This window comes from Crocuta crocuta, unplaced genomic scaffold (assembly GCF_008692635.1).
Source record: "Crocuta crocuta isolate KB4526 unplaced genomic scaffold, BGI_CrCroc_1.0 scaffold15, whole genome shotgun sequence".
In the NCBI taxonomy this organism is placed as follows: domain Eukaryota; kingdom Metazoa; phylum Chordata; class Mammalia; order Carnivora; family Hyaenidae; genus Crocuta; species Crocuta crocuta.
In genome coordinates this window covers 1,327,573-1,328,127 of record NW_027530508.1, presented here as the reverse complement: position 1 = coordinate 1,328,127, position 555 = coordinate 1,327,573, and the positions used below count along the sequence as shown (strand labels likewise).

At 73.0% G+C, this 555-nt stretch overlaps 1 protein-coding gene across 2 annotated transcripts in view; it reads left to right on the top strand.

Annotated features, from left to right (window-relative positions):
• The first annotated feature begins 17 nt into the window (after nucleotides 1-17).
• Nucleotides 18-555, top strand: part of CDC25B (cell division cycle 25B) — a 9,907-nt gene continuing 9,369 nt past the window's right edge. For both annotated transcript variants that reach the window (XM_077766945.1, XM_077766944.1), the window contains exon 1: nucleotides 18-334. In XM_077766945.1, coding sequence (XP_077623071.1) covers nucleotides 135-334 — 200 coding nt within the window. In that variant the 5' untranslated portion in view covers nucleotides 18-134. The remainder of the gene's footprint in view (nucleotides 335-555) is intronic.

Below are 555 nucleotides of genomic sequence, written 5' to 3'. Positions count from 1 at the left end.
GCTTCGGCCCTGTGGCTCTTCTTCCCTCCCTCCCCCCTCCACCCCGGGCCCCCTCCCCGCCTCGTCCCCGCCAGCTGTGCTCGGCGTCGCCCTGCGCCCGGCCCTCCGGCCAGCCTTCCGCGGGCCACGCCGCGATGGAGCTGCCCCAGCCCGAGCCCGCGCCGGGCTCGGCTCTCAGTCCGGCCGGCGTGCGCGGTGGCGCCGAGCGTCCCAGACACCTCCGGGGCCTCCGGCTGGAAGCTCATGGCCTCGTGGGGTCCCCGGAGCGCGCGACCGCTTCCTCGCCGGTCACCACCCTCACCCAGACCATGTACAACCTCGCCGGGCTGGGCAGGTAGGGCGCCCCACCGACGCGGGGTGCGGGGTGAGAGGCCCGCGCTAGGGTGTTGGTCCCCGGCGCGGGAGTCGAATCCGAGAGGCGGAGTGGGGAGGTGTCCTGGGTAGAGCCTGCTTTAGGGACGCGGGACCAGGGCGATGACACCAGGTCTTTGCTGCTCACACCCTCCAGGTGACTTGCTCTTGGCAGCAGAAGCCTCTGAAGACGACTATCCCCCG